The sequence below is a fragment of the Helianthus annuus genome, chromosome 4, assembly GCF_002127325.2.
Source record: "Helianthus annuus cultivar XRQ/B chromosome 4, HanXRQr2.0-SUNRISE, whole genome shotgun sequence".
NCBI classification, from domain to species: Eukaryota; Viridiplantae; Streptophyta; class Magnoliopsida; order Asterales; family Asteraceae; genus Helianthus; species Helianthus annuus.
In genome coordinates, this window is record NC_035436.2 from 77,127,377 (window position 1) to 77,144,557 (window position 17,181).

At 37.2% G+C, this 17,181-nt stretch overlaps 1 protein-coding gene across 1 annotated transcript; it reads left to right on the plus strand.

Moving 5' to 3' along the window:
* Positions 1–12,714: 12,714 nt before the first annotated feature.
* LOC110908221 (asparagine synthetase [glutamine-hydrolyzing] 1) lies at positions 12,715–16,353 on the plus strand. Its single transcript, XM_022153128.2, has 9 exons — positions 12,715–12,866; positions 13,040–13,178; positions 14,049–14,150; positions 14,246–14,387; positions 14,514–14,704; positions 14,792–15,034; positions 15,172–15,528; positions 15,600–15,680; positions 15,770–16,353. Exons 1-9 carry the CDS (start codon positions 12,787–12,789, stop codon positions 16,208–16,210), a joined length of 1,776 nt encoding a protein of 591 aa, XP_022008820.1. The 5' UTR covers positions 12,715–12,786; the 3' UTR covers positions 16,211–16,353.
* The last annotated feature ends 828 nt before the right edge of the window (positions 16,354–17,181 follow it).

The window sequence follows — 17,181 nt, forward strand, 5'->3', positions numbered from 1 at the left end:
CCTTTTCCTTTTGCTTTTGGCTTTTCTTCAGCAAACAGGTTGAGAGTCACATCAACCTTCTTTGTACCATCTGGTTTTGGAATCTCTACAACAGGTTTAGCTTTTGGATCAGGCTCTAGGTGTAAACCTTCCTTTCCTTTCTTTCCTTTCTCCCCCTTTTTGGCATCATCGGTGTTTACATAGATAATGGTAGGAGGAGAAGTACCAGTTGTTTGGAGTAATTAAGCTTTGATGGCTTTAATATCAGCTTGAGTGTCCTTATACCTTGCATCCATCATATTTCTGAATAGCTGTAACTGGATTTCATGTTGTTGATCAGCATATTTTCTGTGTTGATGAAGCAGAGGTTGTAGGAGTTGCCATAGCTCACTTGTTGTGGTAGAAGATGATGAAGCAGTGGATTGAAACTTTGATGATTGTAACAACTGTTGTAGCATATTTTTGATATCTGCCACAGATGTTTCAATATTGGTAACTCTCTCCATCAATTCCTGATATCTTAAACCATCACCTAAGTTAATGGGATCATCTGATTTCCCACTAGCAGTGGTTGTATCAGTAGTTGGACCAGGAGAAGTCTCCAATGGTTCATCCATTGATGCCCCTTTGTCTTGGTACTGGGGACTTCTTTCTTCAACAGTGGTTACCTTAGTAAGCTCACCAGTGGTTAACTGGAACACACCAGTGGTTACCTTGGTTCCCAAAGAAGAAATTGCCTTCAAGGGAGTCTGACTTATGAAACTACTTTCCAGGTGTAAATCAGTGGATTCAACACCTGTAGTAGCTGCTCCACTTGAACTACCACCAAGAGATACATGTAACTCTAGGGGTGGCTGTAACCTCCTCAACTGTTGATGGGTTAGCAAAGGTAGAGGCATCAGACTCAGTCACTTGTTGGAGTATATTCTCAGTTATGGATTGTTGAGAAGAACTGATTAGTGTCTGATCCATATCCAATGCTTTCAACAGAGGTAAAATGGTGGGTGGTAATGTGGTTGTAGGGATAGGAGTTGAAAGAGAATTTGCTCCGAGAGCAGGGCTATTGAACATACTCTCAAGTGAGGGTAATGTATCATAGAGTGGTATCCCTATGCTTACAACCTTTTCCTTTTGTGAGGAAGCAGGAGGAGTTGAGGCCTAGGGTGGAGATCTTTCCAACTGTTGTGAGGAAGTAACAACAATGGGTGTTGGTGACTTTTGTGTTGTCACTGGATTAACTTCTGGGATCTCAACTTCTAGAAGGCCCTTTTTAGATGGTTTGGGGAGCTTTTTGGATAATTTCTTTTTGGTCTTTTTGAGAGTTTTTGGTGGGGGTTGCACAGCAGTGGTTGTGCTGCTGTGGTCACTAAGAGCAGTGGGCTCAACAGCAGAAACCTGAGATGTGGATGCATCTAAAGTTTGCTCAGGCTCCTCTGTTTGTGATTTAGAAGATTTTAACTCTGACAGCCTTGTAAAAGTTTCAGAAGAAAGGCTGTTTATTTGACAAGAAACACCTTGGATAAGCACTTATGCACTATCCTTTGGGATTTTCTTTTGTAAGTAGTAACTTAAAAATCTTGGAAACAGCAAAAATGGTTTCTTCTTTTCTTTTATATTATTTAAATTTTTTACCAAATCATTGAAAATCTCTTGGGGGTAATTAAAATCAACTTCTGCCATGATAGCATATTCCAAGTATTGGATCTTCAATGGAATTTCATTGAAAGCTGTTGTTTTGTTTGAAACACACATTAGCAGTGTATGAAACAAAAATTTCATGGGAGGTGGGAAATTTCCCTTTTGCAAATTAGATTTAGTCATTTGTCCCACATACCCTCTTTCGATCAGATCTGTCTGATACTCATCTTTAGGGAAAGAATTTTTACCTGTATGATCATTCATCTCAAAAACCTCAGATATGGTTTGTGGTGTGATTGAAACAAGAATTTCACAGACTTTTAATGCAATAGCCCAAGGCTTTTTGTCTTGAACTTCCAAATTAGCATTTTTCCAAAAATCTCGTAGGGTTTCTTGATAAATGGGTGCATTGCAGGTCAACAAAGTTTTGTACTTTAAGGATGAAAGAGCATCGATGATTGAGTGAAAATTTATGTTTTTATTTGTTTTCTCAAGTGTACACAGATAGTTATGAGGGTTTTTGAGAGCAAGAGCCACGGTGATTCGAAGGAATTTGTGAGAGGAAGAAGAAGATGAAGGGTTTGAAGGAATTTGATGGAAACCGCTTTTGAAAGAATTTTGGAATTCGATGTGACAGTGAAAACCCTGTTTGGGGTTTTGATCAGGGTTTTATAAAAGTGAAAAGTAAATGCTGACGTGGCAGCGGTTACAAAGATTGGACGGCTAAGAACTGTCCACGTGACAACCTCTGATGAAAATGGATGACAGTTGTTTAGGGAAACCACTGATGGTCAATATCAGTGGATGTCAACAATAAAAATGTGAGCAGTGGCTGTTTTTTAACTATCAGTGGATAGCCAACAGTGATTGAAACACTGATGTTTGGTCAGTTAGTGGTCAACATGAAGAATGAAGAAACAGAGGTTGTCTTTCAGCAGTGGATAACTTTTAACAATCAGATGTTTGAACCAAAACAGTGGTTGTAACAGGCTTTTAAGGATTAATGAAAACTATCATTTTTAACTATTTTTAAGGATGAATTTTTGATTTTCTAAAAACATTTTAATGCTTTATTCATAGAAAAACAGGATTTTGCCTGTTATTCCATGTTCAGCATGCCAATTCTAACATATGCTATGTTCTTTGAGGAACCACTTTTTACCAATTAGATTATCATCCTTTGCTTGTGGTACAAGTTTTCAATCTTGTTGTCACTGAATTGTTGAAGCTCCTCTACATAACAGCTACCCAACTTTCTGTCTGTTAATGCCCCATGGTACTTGACTTGTTGAAGGAATGGTAGAATGCCAATAAGAAGACAAATGTTTTAGGATTGACTTTTTGTAGGAATTCCTTTTCATTGATGTTGTCAAGTGTTTTCTAAAATGGATGAGTTCTAAAAAGGATTGATGTTAAAAGGTGAGGCTGCAGATGTGAATCATCTGAGCTAACAACTGTTTAAAAGGTGTGCCACACTGATGATTTTTATCAATTTTGATGGATTTTTCTCAACAGTGGTTAGGGGTGAGCTGGTAAAGGTTTATGAGAGTTACTTTGGTCAAGCATTGTTGGTGTATCAGTGGTTGAGCTTTCACAGCTGTTTTGAACATTTGCTGCTCTGATGATGGAAGTGATTTTGACTTGTGAATTTCCTACAGAATTAGTTCTTGATAAACACATTTTAGATGCAAGTTTTTTTCAAAATTGTTATTCACATATAAAATCTTGTTCCTAAGGTTTTGTTCAACTCTCTTATGTTACCAAAAGCATAAATGCAATTTTTCTGAACATAGGTCTTTAATGACTTGAGATGAACCCTTAGCAGCAGTCAATTAACTAAAATGCATGCTTACATACTAAACTCCCCCTCAGCCTGAGCTCACTGGTTGATCGTACAAGATGAATGGATTGGAGGAGAAAACTCGCTCAAATAGAACAATACAAACTATTCTATTTATAGTACAGATCAAACCACTGAGGTGATGTGATAAATACTGTTGTGATAAATATTGTTACATATAAACACTGATGTGATAAATACTGTTACATATAAACACTGTTAACATAAACACTAATGTAATATCTGCTGTTGCTGCTGAACCACTGTTGTTGTTGGGCAGTGGTTCACCTTTGGTTGATCAGGCCTTTGGTTCATCAATGCTTGTCTTCAACAGGGCTTTGGTCTTCATCAGTGCTTTGGTCTTCAACAGTGGATGATCTTCATCAGTCTTTGTGTATAACAGTCTTTATATCCAACAGTTGTTAGGCAGATTAGTGCTTTGCTTTATGAACTTGTTATAACCACTGTCATTGGAGGAAACTTAGATGGGCAGTGCTTATTGTGGATCAACTGTTGGGATCCAGTTTTGGCTTTCCATATCATCTGTTCTTCAGGGTCTGATCACCTGGTCCAACACGTTATAAAATACAAATAACTAGAAAAGTGACCCGCGCGCGTTGCGCCGCGAGCAACGAAACTGGCGTGCAATCGATCAGATTCATACCAGTTGTGTTTAAGCTTATCATACTTCTTTTGTCATCAAAATCCGAGTAACAACTATAAATACACCGTGATATAAATAATTGTGTACACTAATAAACATAGGTTGATGGCGAATAAATACAGTAACTGTTACTAAAGTCTGAGTAACCGTTCTTTCATCATTAGTTTTAAAGTAGCCCAAGTACGATGCCGGGTTACTCGGAACCTGGTCTTGGCATGTTTTATTCTGTTGGAACCAAAAGGCGACACACTGCCTCTTGGTTGCGTGTTGTGCCATCGAAGGTTACTCTTTGGAATAGGCAACTCTCTCAACTGCTGCCTTTTGTACAGATCCTGAGATTCATCATGTAATTCAAAGTAGTGTGTTTATAAATAGTTGTAACCAACCAAACCATCTTTATGGATTGGTCGGCTTGTAAGATATCTATACGGTACCATCCACGATTTAGGGTTGGTTTGGAAGGTCCGAGAGTGTCCGACCGACCCAACAAACCTAACCATTTTCCTTTGCCAGTTTTTTTTTTCCAAACTATTTAGGCTAGTTTGGCCGGTCTAGGCAACCCAACCAACCCAGTTTGGTTTGCCATATTCCAAAACCGTAGTTAGCAATTCAAACTATAATTTTCATTGTAAAGTGAACAACTCTAACTTAAAGAAGGTATCAATAGGCTATAGTTTATGCACAATGTAGAAGGTACATAGTATGAAAGAAAACATACCACAAGTTCGAGCAACCTTTTTCTCTCCTACAAGCTGATCGATAGGCGCCTCCCGTGTGCCACATTTACGATAAAATATGTAATCGTTTTCTCCGGGTAGTTGAGATCAACAACAGTAGAGATTGTTTTCTGCAGCTGCTGCAGTGGAAAGACATAAATATTTGTTTAAATTAAAACAAAATATAACAATATGTGCTAATAAATATACCTTAATCTGGTTCAATGTAAAAAAAGCTTTAGGCCACTCATTTCTAAAACCTTCACACACTTGCCGATATATCGTCTATTCCTTTTACTTGCAGCCACCTAAAATGAATTTAGAACTGAAGGTTAGCAATCCCTAAACTTATGCAAATTACAATTCAAGATTATTAAACAATTATCTTTAATTCAAAAAAAATCATTTGAACTCAACAAAAAGAAATATTTTTACACAATAACGATGTTTCCTGTAGTGTGATCTTTACTTTCAATAGTGAATGAAGTTTCATTTATGATCTTTGTGTCCCTTTTATAAGAAACCCTACAAATCCACTCATAACATGAGTATACATACAAATCATCATTGTGAAACTTCATTTATACAAATAAACACAAAGACTATAACATTAAAAATAATTACTTATGTGTGCCCTCCGGAACAACGAAACGCTTTTACATCTAGCTAGCTCAAGGTACACCATGAATTCTCTCTGTTGAGAAGGGGATACCTCAAGAGACTCCATTTTGGTAAAAAAAAAAAGATAATACATTTAAGAATAATAATATGAATGATGTAAAATCTAAGTTTGTAACTGCACAAGCTTATATTGTTATTTGAACAATTTATTTTCTGTAATCATATTGAATGCGTAAGTTGTTTTAAAAAGTTCAAATAAAGTTGTTTATGGGCTAACCCGAAAGACCCGTTTCAACATGTTCCGAAGATTACCCCTTCAACAAACAGGTGAAACTAACGCCAGCAAGCTAATTCAAGAAATAGTTTGATACATGTGTGAGTGTAAGGAGAGATAGAGCAGAACTTACATGTTTTTCTAGATTAAAAGTAAAATTAAAAAGATTATAGCGATCAAAAAGAGTTTTCACTTTTTTATACATATGTAAACTCTTACATTTCTCTAGATTAAAGGGAAAAAATAAAATTACCATTTCTCTATATTAAAGGAAAAAATAAAATTAAAAGAAGCATATTAAGTGCATAACTGCATATTGAAAACTATGTAGGCCTAAAAGAAATTTAGGTAAAATAATAATTAACTACAAAAGAGCACTTGTTCTGCTGTTGCATGTGATCTATAATTGACTTTTATTTTTGACAGGGCTTTTAACTCAGCATAGAAGGATCCAATCTATCCATACAAGAGGATGTATAAATTAATTCACTCCCAGAAGCATAATTTTATAATTAAAAGGAACAGACAGAGGAAACTCACACCTTCTCAACAGCTGATGTAAGCTTTAAGGTTAAATACAACCATGTTGTCAAAAAAGATGAAAACAGGCTCCCGTACTCTTTGTTCAAAAAGAACCGGTACCAAACAGGGGCGGGTAAAAATGCACGGTATAATAGAAGTGTGTACTCAACCAGAGTCAAGATTTGACCCTGAAATGCCAAAAGAAATTATACATCCAAAACTCAATTATTACAACATTTTACATATGGTATGCGTTACGTTATCATGTTGGATGACATTACTTGCCTACAAACACTATGGCCCCTGCCATATTTATAGTATAAGCAGTACCAACTTAAAAGCCATTGCAGCCTGGCGAACCATCGTATCTACAAGTAAAAGACTTTAAATTTCATAAGAACAATTAATGCATCACTACAAAAAAGGTAACTAAAAGAGTATATGTACCATTTACAATAATGGTGAATACAACATTCCAAAACGGCGGAATAGCTTTTGGTGGAATCATTAATAATGGATTGCAAATATCATCGTTTTGGTACCACCGGTAAACCCGAGTCACTTGAAGCATAAAAAGTACACAATATCCAGCAAGAACAGACAACTTTCTTTCTCCCTGCAAAATTCCTTCAATCAAGCTTAACAGGTGACAAGAGGATATACGTGCACACCTAATTAACACCGAATCATACCTTTAACGTTGTCTGCTTCCGTAGAATATCATTTGATTTATACATGAATGTAGCTATATAAATAGTAACAAAGATACCTGCAAACAATCATGCAAATTTTTTAATAAAAAAATGTTAATTACAAGATAAAGTAGTCGAACATGTGCAGTGTACCAAACTGCCAATATATTCAGTTAATCACCATGTATGCTATGTTCTAATGTATTCTACAAGAGCTAAATATAGTGAAGTAACATAGATTCATCCATATACAAATTTCATTCTAAATAAGAAAATTCAGTTCTTATAACAATCAAATACCTTGTAAGTGTTGGCGAATGAAAACGGCCAACAACAGCAACGAAAACCGAAGAATTTGTTCAATCCACCGCGAAACTTGCTGCAAATCATACCGTTGTTGATAAGCCGAATCAACATTATTATTACTACATTTTGGTAATGAATCTGTAAATTAGGGTTTTGGTATGGGAAGTTTACGAACCTAAGACTTGCTCCGGTGGACCTTCGTTGAAATTAGGGTTTGAATGAAGTGGAGATCAGTGGATCTAACTAACTCTTCTCACACCCACTTCATCCCAAATCTTTCTCTCCAGAACCCTCTCTTCTCATCAACCCTAGATCTAACTCTGTCGGTGTGAAAACTGGATAGGAAGAAGTAAGGCTTCTAAAAAGTACTGTACAAATAATATTACACAACATACAACATATATTAGCACAAAACATAGTTTATGCAGAATGTACAACTCGCATAGCACCAATATGTTGTAAATTAGAGTGTTATATAATTAGCTAATAGACGACACACATTTAGCATCTTAAATCATCAAGACCGTTAACAATTTGACCATATGATTTAATCGTATGTTTTATCTTAGATGGGACAACTCGAAAAGAAAATTAACTAAAAGGATAATATATTAAACGGGTCAAAACCCGCTCAAAGTGTATTTTAGTGCATAAACCTCTGTAAGCGTTTATTAAAAAAAGAACACTATTTAAATAAATTAATTTTTTATAAATATATTTGTTACACTAACTTTTATAAAAAAAAGTGTGTTGGGTCCTAATCTGACCTGTACCAAAAGTTAGCCGTGTTGACTTGTTACTTGACCCGCCCCTTTGTCCACCTATTACATTTAGTCAGCTTATCATATATATTCACATATATTTATGAAGAGGTAACCTTGACTTTTGTGGCCAAACAAATTATTTTTCATCTAAAAATAAAATGAACACTTAAGCAAGAAACAAACAATTCATCGAACAATCGTTTTTAGAAACACCTGGTGTGCGAAAGTTTAAACTTTGAACCCAAAAGCACAAACCCTTAATAAGTTACATCCATTTTGATCCCAGTGAAATTAATAAACACAAAATGTAAAAACATTGTAAAAGTCATTTCCCACATGATGTGTAAAAGTCAAAATGCAAAAAAATGTGAAACACATGGCCCTAGAAGATTATTTGTGAAACATAATAAATCGTGGAAACAAATCAAGTACATAACTAAATTCAAAACTACATATTTGGGTTAGATTATTTATGAAATTGTAGAAGCATGCTTTAACCAAATTGCATAAAAGGTTGTTAAAATTGAATTATACCTTTGCTATGATGATATTCAAAAGCTCAAGGTTTGATTTGGTGGCCAAGTTCTGAATGCTTAACATCAAACTTCATCAGATGCAACAAATAAACGAAGGATTGAAATATGAATACAAACAAAATGCTTCATATAAACCGTAATATATAATAAAGAGTAAAATGCACGGATAGTCCCTGTGGTTTAGTAAAATAACACCTATAGTCCCTAACTTTTGGAAATTACACCGGTGCTCCCTGTGGTTTGACAGTTTGTTACTCGGATAGTCCCTGAAATGGATGAGGGTTAGTTTTCTCAGTTAAATGGATGTGAAATGACAAAACTACCCTTACTATTAACTATAATAACTTAAAACATTAAAAGAAATACATATATTTTTATTATTTATTTAATAAGTCGGCCAGACAATACACAGATCTCGAACAAATATGATATCTGTTAACCCACCCCCTTTCTACACTCTCTCTTTCTACTCTCTCTCTCTCTCTCTAAACCACAGCTGCCACCACCTCCCACCACCACTACCACCGCCATGATTTCGAAGACAATCCACTCGCCGTAGAAATCTACGATCTCCAGTCACACACCTGGATCAAATCGGATCTGATGCCTAGGATTTTCAACCACTCCGCTTCACCGATCTTAGTGTGATGCAGGTTGGTGGTGTGACGGTAATGAAGGAGGTTGCAGGTTTGGGTGGTTGTTGTGAAGATGATGACGGTGAACGATGGGGAACAACGGTGGTTAGGGTGAATATCGACGGTGGAAGGATGGTTGTGGTACGACAGAGATGATGAAGAGAAGGGTGACCTGAGATGACAATGGTGAGGTAGAGGAAATACGAAGAAGATAAAGCAGGTTCGGGTGGTGTTTCGCGGTTACGGCAGAGGCTGGTGGTGGTGTAGTGGTTAACGGTGGTACGATGATGGCTCGTGATGGAGATGATGATGATAGTGTGCGGTGCTTGTGATGATAAGCTAACAGAGGTGCGGTGATTGTGATGATAAGCTAACAGAGGTGCGGTGATGATGATCGTCAACTCAAAATCCAAGGAATCAAAGGCCACTGTGCAAATTGATCTTTATCATTACTACTATCAAAGATATGGGTGCCATATTATTATGTATATTAGAATTCAGATTTCATAAACTGAAATAGAGTTTAAGAAATCATAATAGAGTATGAAAATTGGTTTTAAAATGATGCTCAATTAGCTTCATTTAGATATAGTTTGTGTGATTGTTTTTGTGAGATTTATGGTGGTGGTAGTGAAAGGTGGAGGTGGTGGTAGTTAAAGGTGGATGGTGGTGTTAATGAAAAGTGGAGATGGCGGTGGTGGTAAAAGGTGGGGAAGATGAAGTGGTGGGTCCCACAAAAATCTTTAAATATTAATTATATCTATTTTAATTTTTTAGTTAATTTAACAGTAAGGGCATGTTAGTAATTTCACACCCACTTAACAACATAAACTAACCTCCATCCACATCAGGGACTATCCGGGAACGAAACTGTAAAAGCTAGGGACTATAGCTGTAATTTTAAAAAGTTAGGGACTAAAAATGAAAAAAGGACAAACCACAGGGACTATCCGAGCATTTAACTCAAATAAATAAAAGTGATATTTATGATGTAATAATGGAGTAAGCAAAGCTGAGTTGGCATAGCTCATTAGTTACCAAGTAAGCTTTTCCTATGTCAGCAGCTATTCTCCTTTAGTAGAGAAGTAAGATAGCAATAAAACTGTGGGGTGTGAGGGGTTTGGGTTGGGGGCATTGCTTGACAAGTGGCAGTTGTGGGATCCACAAGGTATGGTGTGGCGTGGCGCGACTTTGGCTGGGTGTGGTTTAGCGTGGCTTCGAATGGCGTGGCCAACCATGTGTAATTTGTTAGTTTTTTTTTAACTAATTTCGTTTTATAATTGTTTAAAACTACAAATAAAATTAAGAAAAAACTACATAAAATAAAAAAAAACTACATAAAATTAAAAAAAAGAGATTAAAAACTTCATGATTTATCTATTTCATATTTGTTCAAGATTTCTTGTATCATTTGCAACGTCAATTTCAATTCTGGGCTGCTAAGATGATCAACGGGCATGGTGAGAAATTTCATATCTTCACATTTTTCTTTTAGATATGCTTTTTTATCGTACGAGACTTGGATATTTTTCCTCATCTCGATCCTTTGTTGTTGGATGAAATAGAATGTGTCGATTTTCGTCCCAATTTCTTCCAACTGGTCGGTGTACAACCCTTTACCCGAGGCCGAGCTAGGGGCCGAACCAGAGGCCGAACCCGATTTCCCTCTTTGAATCCACTTTTTTGATATGTCTCTACCTAATGGGCAAGGAGAACCATCAAAATCATCCAAATTTAGATCTAGCTCTTGATCACGAGCATCAGACTGAATTTGAGACGAGGGTGTTCTTGCCCTTTTGGATGAAGTTGATTCGCTAGCAGTAGGAACTCTCGCCCATTTAGAAGCGTACCTACATACATCCTAACAATGTATGTACTTGAACTCGTGCTTCTTGTTTTCTCTGTATGATATCATGGCATTCTTGATAAAGTCGGCCTCCGTTTCACCACTCCTTAGCGAGTTCTTCACCTTATAGAAAAAACCGTTGAACACGGGTGTATTTATGTCACCCCAATTGGACGAGAGGCTATCATTTTCACGATACACCTCCGCGCTTTGCATTTGCGTATGAAATGATGATCTTTATGCAATCCAAAAAATCTTTGTGGTGTTTGAATTCCCTATTCCAAAAAAATTTTAGGCATTATAAAAAATTATATTAAAACTGAAAAATAATATTGTTATATAAAAATACCTTGAATCGGATTTTGCGATTCGCCGATATAACATCTTGCCAAAGTGGTTTCTTTTTGAGGCCTCCACTTTATTTGTGTTCGTTGAGCGGCCGCTAGTGCTTTCTCTTCATCCGTTTTTTTCTTGTGACTTCTTTTTTTGGCCGGTTTGGATGACGAACCACCAACGTCTTGCGGTTGTGTTTCGGGTACGGAATCAGGTTGGGAAAGGTTAACGGGAATAGATGAATCGTCGTATGGAAAGTTCGTGCATACACGGTTTCCTAAATACAACGCGAATCCCGCTAGATCGGGACACGGTGAGTATACTAAACCTTGAGGATGGCCGCGGTTTGTTGGTTGACGGTTTTGTGGCGGGCTACGGTTCGGGTTCTCTTGGTAACCAAAGGGGTTGGTTGGGTCGTAGTTTCGGTTAAATGGATGCATTATAGAGGATTAAGTAGGTTGAATTTATAAAAAAAAATATAGAGATAGAAGAAGTAGAGATGTAAAGAAGTGGTAAAAAATTGTAAAAAATGGGTGAGTATACAGAATATATAAAAAAGAAATATTTTTTTTTAAAATAAATTAGCCGTTGGCAACACGGTGTGGCATCCCCCGCCCCAACCAACGTTCACATCCGCTAGTCTAATAATATCACAACTCAAACACAACTAGTGTTCACTCACCGCCCCAACCAATCAACGCCCCACACCTGTTAGTCTAATAATATCACAACTCAAACACAACTAGTGTTCACTCACCCACGTGCCTAATACTCGATGTGATGACTCTAACCTAATGTCGTCTTCTAACATATGTTAAATCATAATTATTACAAGAGTATACTAGGCAAGGGTTTTAGTTAAATTTTCATAAAAGTAAAATTGTCATTTGATGTAAAATTTGAGAGCAGTCACAGATCTAGAGTCTTTGCTGTTATGCAGAGTGTAACGGTTTAACGCTTCAAGCCCCATCATCTAAAATAGCTGTGAATAGAGTCATGAGCATGGGAAGAGAATGGGAAGAGAATTAAAGCACCCAACTCACATTCTTCTAATCTAAAATAATAATAAGAAACAAAGTGGAACTAAAATTTAAAAAAATAAAATAAAGGCAAAGATCTGGAGACAGTGTTAAAAAATACAAATCACACACCACCATCAAATATGAAATCATGTTTATCCAAAAAAAAAAAAAAAAAAAAAAAAAAAAAAGAAAGAAAATAATAAACAAAAGACATGACAACACACCGAGAATCGTCGCCGCTTGCTTATCCATCAAAAACTACAAAAAACAATAAAAAAAATCATAAAAAAACAAAGAAACCTCACCAAAATCATCTATAAATACGCGGCGAACGAAACGCTCAATCACCAACAAATTATCCAAAACACCACATTTTCCGACCTCGTTTTACGGCAATCATGTGTGGAATACTTGCTGTCTTGGGTTGCTCCGACGACTCTCAGGCCAAACGGGTCCGGGTCCTCGAGCTTTCTCGCAGGCATGTTCTGTTCTGTTCTGTTCTGTTCCCCATATTCTAAATAAAATGGATTTTCTCTTTCGGTTTATGAAAAACACAATCGATACCGACCACCGAATGTCTGCTAGTTAATTTCAAACGTAACAAATAGAACTCAGTTGTTTAAAAGGTTTATATGTTTTTTTTGGTTGCAGATTGAAGCATCGGGGACCTGACTGGAGCGGGTTGTACCAGCACGGTGATAATTATCTTTCGCATCAGCGCCTTGCTATTATCGACCCTGCTTCTGGGGATCAACCGCTTTTTAACGAAGATCAGACGATCGTTGTAACGGTGGGTGCGCTTATCCTAACGATAACGAAAAGGAAATATTAATATATTATATTATATTATATTATATTATATTACATTACGGGTGTTTATAAACTGCTGAAATCGATTAAACCTTCTAAATGATAGAAAATCAAAACGTTTTAAATATGTATGGTACGGTTCATGTTTTAGTTTTAAAGGTTTGGGGGGTCTACAGTTTGGAACTCGAAACTGACTGTGTAACATTTATTATTATATAACTTCTTATTAATACAAGACAAGCAGCCACACATGAGGTACTTGAGGCTGACTCGCTCGTTATAAAGCTCGAGACAAGCCGAGTTTAAACGAGTTTAAGCTGATTTGCTAGCCTAAAGAAACTTATAATCTATAAAATTTTTATTTAATGTTATAAATATATATGTCTATATAATAATTATTAGTATATGTAAAACTATTCATGATATACGTTATATTATATAGAAAAGCTATACCTGATATATACACATATAAAATAATTATAAATCTACATAAATTAGTTAATATTAACAAGTTGAGTTCAAAACTAATTTCAAGTTATGGATATAGAGCTTAACCTCTCGTAAATTAAACAAGCTTAAGCTAGACTCGGCTAGTTTAACCCCTTTCTGTATGTACATGTTATATTATTCTTTAACAATTTTTATCATTTTTTAACATTTCATACAAAGTTAAATATTTTTTAAACCCCAAAACTAGTAAAACCGAACCATCAAACATGAAAACCAACCTGTTCATCAGCCACGACGGTTCGGTTTGTAACTTTGCTCCAAAACCAGCTGAACTAGACCGTACCCTTGCTTGCTTCTTATATTATTCTATTTTGAGGTCAATTTTTGTCTGTACATGCAGGTCAACGGCGAGATATACAACCACGAGGAGCTCCGGAAAAGATTGACCGCAGCCGGTCACAAGTTCCGAACCGGCAGCGATTGCGATGTTATCGCGCATTTAGTAAGAAACCACTAATAAAACATTTACTAAATTGAACACAAAGCCTTAAATATATGCATTTTGATGTAACAGAAGTTGTTTAATAATGTTTACAGTATGAAGAACACGGGGAAGATTTCGTCGATATGCTCGACGGAATGTTCTCGTTTGTGTTGTTGGATACGCGCAACAACACGTACATTGCTGCCCGTGATGCTATCGGGATCACATCGCTCTACATCGGTTGGGGACTCGATGGTAATTATCTATACTTTTACTTTTTTTTAACGGCACGCAGTTGTTACCTTTTATTCTACTTTACACCAATTATTTTAAACTATATTTGAAATAAAAAAAAGTAAAAATGGTTATTTTGTTCTTCAGGTTCTGTTTGGATATCATCAGAACTAAAAGGTTTAAATGATGATTGTGAACATTTTGAGGTGTTTCCACCGGGACATTTGTATTCCAGCAAAACGGGCGGGTTTAAACGGTGGTACAACCCGCTGTGGTTTGCGGAGACTATCCCGTCTACACCTTATGACCCGCTTGTTCTTCGGTGCGCGTTTGAAAATGTGAGTTTTTGTTTGATGTTTGTTAGTTCGGTTTGAATCGGGTCCGGTTGTTTAGTTGTGGGTTATATGAAATATTATATAATGCAGGCTGTGATTAAGCGGTTGATGACCGATGTCCCGTTTGGGGTTTTGTTATCGGGAGGGCTGGACTCGTCGCTGGTGGCGTCGATTACTGCTCGTTACCTGGCGGGTACGAAAGCGGCTAAGCAGTGGGGAGCTCAGCTCCATTCGTTTTGTGTCGGGCTTGAGGGTTCGCCGGATCTCAAGGCGGCACGAGAAGTAGCCGATTATTTGGGAACCGTTCATCACGAGTTCCACTTCACTGTTCAGGTACCGTATCAAGTTCTTTTGGTTGGATCGGCGGGCCAAGTTCCGCTCGTGGTGATAGAAAGCGGTGCAAAAATGAACAAAGAGATACTCTTATGGAATATTTATATTAATCTGCTAGCTTCTGAATCATTTTGCAGGATGGAATTGATGCAATAGAAGATGTGATTTACCATATCGAGACATACGATGTGACGACAATCCGGGCTAGCACGCCCATGTTCCTGATGTCGCGAAAGATCAAGTCTCTCGGCGTGAAGATGGTCATCTCGGGTGAAGGCTCGGACGAGATCTTTGGTGGGTACTTGTACTTCCACAAGGCACCCAACAAGGAAGAGTTCCATCAAGAAACTTGTCGCAAGATCAAAGCGCTTCATCAATATGATTGCTTGAGAGCAAACAAGTCGACATCCGCGTGGGGGTTGGAAGCCCGAGTCCCCTTTTTAGACAAAGAGTTCATCAATGTGGCCATGAGCATCGACCCGGAAGCCAAAATGGTAAGAAACTAATTGGTTATGAATTTGTGATTTGGGCCGGGAAGTACTAAGCTTGATGAGGTTATCTGCAGATCAACATGGATCAGAAACGGATCGAGAAATGGGTACTTAGACGGGCTTTTGAGGACGAAGAGCATCCGTATTTACCAAAGGTACCTAAAGCCCGTTTGTTATCACCATCATTTAACCCGTTTTAACAATAAAAATTTCCTCGTTTAACGGTTTCGTGTATGTCCTGCAGCATATTTTGTATAGACAAAAAGAACAGTTTAGTGACGGAGTTGGGTATAGCTGGATCGACGGGCTCAAAGCTCACGCTGAACTACACGTAACAGACAAGATGATGCTTCATGCCGAACACATCTTCCCTCACAACACGCCGGTCACAAAAGAAGCCTACTATTACCGAATGATCTTTGAGCGGTTTTTCCCTCAGAATTCGGCTAAGTTGACCGTCCCGGGTGGAGCCAGTATAGCTTGCAGCACCGCAAAGGCCATCGAGTGGGACGCGTCTTGGTCTAACAATCTGGACCCCTCAGGCAGGGCTGCACTTGGAGTCCATAATGCTGCTTACAAGAAGAACATGGGTCCGGTCGGTCAAGTTAAGTTAGGACCAAACATTATTGACAACGTGCCACGGATGATGGATATCTCTGCTTCCGAACTCGTGATTCAGGGCTAGCGGCTTACCATTGTATAAGTTATCTGTGTTTGTTATTAAGATATGTTGGTTGTTAGTTACTTGTTTTGTTTTGAGTTATGTATAACTATTAAGTCAAATGTATTGTTATGTAAGCATTGGCTTTTAAATAAATTTGTTTTTTAGTACTAATCTTTGTTATACACATATAACCATAAACGCGGCTTAACCATAGAGGTCGGCCAATAATGTACCAGACCCACGGTCCTGGTCTTCATCCTTACTGTTCCTAGTCTTAACCGGGCTTTTGGACAAGATTGGGCCGGATCGTGTTTCATAGGTTAAACGGCCGATGTTGTCTACACAACCATACAGTGAGCCGAACCATTTGTTGTTATAAGTTTAAACGGTTTCATTGAGATCTATCTATATCAAATTTAGCTATATTTGCCTAAAGTGATATAAAATACTGAAAAAAGGTTTGGGCCTAGAAGAATATATATATTCACGTAAAGCTGGGCCTCTGATGATAGGGTACTTGATTGTAAGTAGTTGGATTCATGTGATTTTTATTTTCATTCGGTTTGGGAAAAATTAAGCAAACACTAGAAACTCATGTAATTGTGGGGTGTTAATAAAGATTTTTAGAAATTTCGATCATGGATTTCAACAAGACAACTGTTTTGTTCATACTCTAGTGTTTAGTTTTCAGCTTAGGATGATGAAAGGGAACACGGGTTGACGTGTTGAATAGGTGAACCTGAACGATCTGACCCATATATATATATTTATTAGTGACACGTTGAATGTTTCTGGACCCGACCCGTATAAAATTGGGTCTTGTATCGTGTCGGCCCATTTAATGTTCATTTGCGAAAGTGAGTAATACTTTGGTAACAATCTAGTTTATCCATAACTCCAACTAAAGTGAACATTTCCGTAATTTGTGGTGATTTTTTTAGTATTTTCATTTCCAAATCAACGATTTAGTTCTAGCCGAATGGAAATGATTG